This window comes from Ciona intestinalis, unplaced genomic scaffold (genome assembly GCF_000224145.3).
Source record: "Ciona intestinalis unplaced genomic scaffold, KH HT000055.2, whole genome shotgun sequence".
Lineage (NCBI taxonomy): Eukaryota > Metazoa > Chordata > Ascidiacea > Phlebobranchia > Cionidae > Ciona > Ciona intestinalis.
In genome coordinates this window covers 46,808-50,898 of record NW_004190377.2, presented here as the reverse complement: position 1 = coordinate 50,898, position 4,091 = coordinate 46,808, and the positions used below count along the sequence as shown (strand labels likewise).

The 4,091-nt window shown below is 37.7% G+C and overlaps 1 protein-coding gene across 4 annotated transcripts in view; it reads right to left on the bottom strand.

The window, feature by feature from the left end:
- Nucleotides 1-1,145, bottom strand: part of dead1a (DEAD-Box Protein) — a 25,704-nt gene extending 24,559 nt beyond the window's left edge. For 3 of the 4 annotated variants that reach the window (XM_009862874.3, XM_009862875.3, XM_009862876.3), the window contains exons 1-3: nucleotides 1,017-1,145; nucleotides 868-943; nucleotides 775-799 (exon numbers count right to left, since the gene is read on the bottom strand). In XM_009862874.3, coding sequence (XP_009861176.1) covers nucleotides 775-799; nucleotides 868-918 — 76 coding nt within the window. In that variant the 5' untranslated portion in view covers nucleotides 919-943; nucleotides 1,017-1,145. 4 annotated transcript variants of the gene reach the window in all.
- Between the last annotated feature and the right edge of the window lie 2,946 nt (nucleotides 1,146-4,091).

Below are 4,091 nucleotides of genomic sequence, written 5' to 3'. Positions count from 1 at the left end.
TTGGGAAAGGCAGTGCCAAGTTTGTACTACGAATTCCCGCCGAAAAATCAGGTGCGTTTTTCGTTTAACATTCACAAGCCTTTAATATGTAAGTGCTAAGTGGTACAACTATTCCAGTTTTTTAGGTCAATTTAGTTATTCGGTAGGTTAACGCTTACAGTTTAGCTCTTGTTTATGAAGTTTAAACATTTAATTTTTTTTTTTAAAACGTCCAAACAAACGTTTTTTTTAGAAATATATATATATACTTGTATTAGTTATTTTTCAAAAAAACAAAGAAAAACTACATAAAGCGCCCTGGATTTTATTGACTACAATAGTAAGCGGGAACGACTCGCGAAAGAAAGAGAGTGTATTACCTCTCTCCTTTACCGACATTGGAGATGCGCGTTTTACTCTTTTTTATTTCTGTGGGCATACGCACGCTGGCTGATAGAGTCATAAACACACAAAGACATACGTCATAATCGTGAGAGAACGTAAGAAAAAGACAGCTAGTTCTCAACCTTAGCCGTTTAGTTTAGTTTCTATCCAAGCGCATTTACAAACAGGAAAAGTTATCAAGTCTTGCAGCGATTTTTACGCGCTTTATTATATTTTTGCGCGGATTGATATTTTTTGTGCGGATTGCTAGTAATACCGCGAAAATTGCGCGGATTTTTAACCAATTTTGAAAATTCTGCGCGGAGGATAAATCCTACGCGCACGACATATTTTCCAGTCTGGCTAGACAGTAGACACCACACACCAGAATACCCTTTGTTTTTAACTTACCAAAAGAACTTGCACCTCGAAAATCCTATTATAAAACAGTTCATGGTTAGTCCAAAATATATTTAGTTTTTACATTAAGGTCGAATCACTTACTGTGTTTCCAAGGGCGGTTAAAGGTGCTGGTTCCCAATCGTCGTCAAACATGATTGCTATGTTTAAAGTTTTTGCGCTATTTGAAAGAAAGATTAACAATATGCAAATTTACCTTTATTTTGTATTAAAAATGAAAGTATATAACTTACCAAAGTTTGCAGAAAACACACACAGTTTTAAATGACAAAACTTAAAATTTTCTTGTAACTCATGCACACACAACATGCATTGCAAAAAGACACGTTTCGCTCTTTCCCGCTTTTAGGTAACTTTGCCATAGAAAACACAAACTTTGGATTTGTACGTAAATTTGGTCGCCATTTTATGTCTAAAAAAGCACATTTTTAATACATTAACATTATTGATATACTTAAAAACAAAATTAACAAATTTCCCGTTGATATGTGTTGTTAGTTTGTAAGTGGCTGTTCTAATGACGGTAAGTCTAGTTCCCATCCGCTACTGCGAATGCGCAGACACGGTGTCGTTGTCGTATAATATATTCGTTCCGATTAATATATTTGTAACGGGCGCTATTACGCATGCGTCGAGACGCTACTGCTCATGCGCAATAGCTCGGAACAAATACAATGACCACTCGGTCCACATTATTACGACCCTCCATTGAAAACGTTCCAGACAAGATGTTTACACGTTAAAACTTAAGTTTTTGATTTAAAGTTACAGAACTGAGTTGGTAGCCTATGTTATTCGTAGCCAACAAAAAGTAAGTGCCGCTAACAAACTTATTTTATGCTAGTTCAAGTACATTTTACACCAAAATGATACTAGAATACAAAAATTATAGCGCCACTTTCAATACCTATACGCGTGCATGGCCTACTCAATACATTGAGTAGGCCTTAACGGGTGCTACTAACATAAAAATTAGGCAATTTTAATGATTCGAAAAAAATAATAATATTCTTCAAAAAAAAACAAACATAGGCTAATTATTGATTTTTTACCGATCTAGCTTTGAATGTAGTGTAACAGCCCCACGTAACACTTAAAAATAAATCATAGCAACGCCAACAGTACAGATGGTAGAATATATTTTGTTATATTTTTCCCCGAAACTTTTTTCAGTCGGTACGTATTTATTAGAGCTATATTGTATTTGTTCCGAGCTACTGCGCATGCACAATAGCGCCCGGTAAAATTAGATTAATCGGAACCACAGAAATAAAAAAGACTAGAACGCGCAACTTTCCAAAACCGTGATATATTCTTTTTTTCTATTCACGTGACCGCCAACTCCGTCCCCATTTCGCTTGGTCTCCATTCTAAAAGATAGGCGCATGGTAGTTTTAGGAGGCTTTAGCTGTTTATTTTAAAAACTGCACCAACTATTCAAGTTTATTAGGCCAGTTTAGTTATTTGGTAGGTTAACGTTTACAGTTTACCACTTTTTAGGAAATTAAATTATTTAATAATTTTAATTAAAAACCTTTAAGTAAACGGTTTGTTAAAAATATATAGCCCCCACTGAATATACAGGATCGCTGGTTGGGTTATATGACTCCGTGCTGATCCGACTTCATATGCAGGCTTCAGCGGGGTGCTATATCTACTGTAGTACTAATTGCTTTTATAACCAGAAACCAAACAGTTCATGATATCTTGCTATGTTTTATTCCTTTTTCTGGTATACAAGTACACGATACGGTATCGGGCAAAAGCTTACTTGACGGCTGGGCAAAGGCTCGTAAGAGTCCGCCATGAACCTAGACTGACCTCGAGGTCTCAGTGCCGATAGTCGTTTCTCGTTATTCGTTATTGTGTTAGGGAAAAGGCGAATTATATACCGGACAGAATCACGTGACAGCAGTGTGACGTCATGCGATAAAAGGGAAACGATTTGGGCCTGTCATCGGCTGAACGGGATATCATTAACCTCGTTCAACGGGGGGTTTGTTTTCATGGGAAAGTCTCTCATGAGATAAGTCGTATCCGCACTGTTGGCATTGATTAATTAAGTATTGGGATTGGGTTATGTGACGTCACTTTAGGCGTCGAGTTGCAACAAATATTTGTATATTAGAAAATAGTTGTTTGACCCTATAACTTTAAATCAAGTCAAAAAGTAAAGAAAAACTACATAAAACGCCCTCGAATCCATTGACTACAATAGTAAACGGGAACGACCCGCAAAAAAGAGAGAATATATCGTGCTCTCTCCTTTGTCGACATTGGAGATGCGCGTTCTATTCTTTTTTATTTCTGTGGAAATATCCAGATTGAAAAAAATAACAGAACTTTGGCATGAATGGACACGACACCAACTCGGATCCAGTATAAAAATTATCAACCCTTCGCTATTTACAAACACCGCTCCAAACACAATATCTCCAAACACTCAATATGCCATCCTACGTCACTACCTATACAAACTAGATAAATCCAACTTTACCTGGGAGACTGACAAACTAAAACCGATCTATGAACAACTCCAAAACCTTCAAACAACAGAAAATGTAATAATAATGAACGGTAAAATATTACCATGGGAAAATATAAACTGCGCTACTAAATATCTAAAACCTTTTTTTACAAATTATGAAAGAACCTTCAATATCCAAAAAGATCCCAAGACCAAATTGGCCGTTGAAAACAGCCTTTTCAAATTTAGTGGTCACTGCATGTAGTGAATTCTCTATCGAGACGCCAGGTCTGTAAGTATATTGGTATATTTGTGAAGGGGAGAAAGTCCCGAGGGGGACCTGTCTGTAGATACACCAATATAGCCTTTCCAGCCCTTTCAGAAGAAAGGAGGTGAGGCTAAGTGGGCGATAGGATTTTGCTGAGGTGTAGTCTCCTTTTCCTGGTTTGGGGGGGAAGACTACTTTGGCTTCATTCCATCGTGATTGGACCTGACCCATTTTCAGTGAAGATTAATATAGGTTTTTGAGGTGGGGTACCAGGATGTCGATTCCTCTCTGTAGTAAAACAGGGTATATCTTATCCAGGCCTGCACTTTTGTAAGGATCAAATGATTTGATCGCTTCTCTCACTCGATCTTCGGTGACAATTCTTGTTTCAAGATCGTCATCCTCCCAACACAAGTGAAGGATCAGTGTGCTGATGTCGATGGGTGATGTTCACATCATCCGGGAAGTGTGCATCAAACAGGACGTTTAGCGCTTCACCAGGTGTGGAGGTAAACTCCCCATTTGGTTTGCGCAGCGACCCAATTTGGTGTGACTTCGAAACTTTCAGTGAAA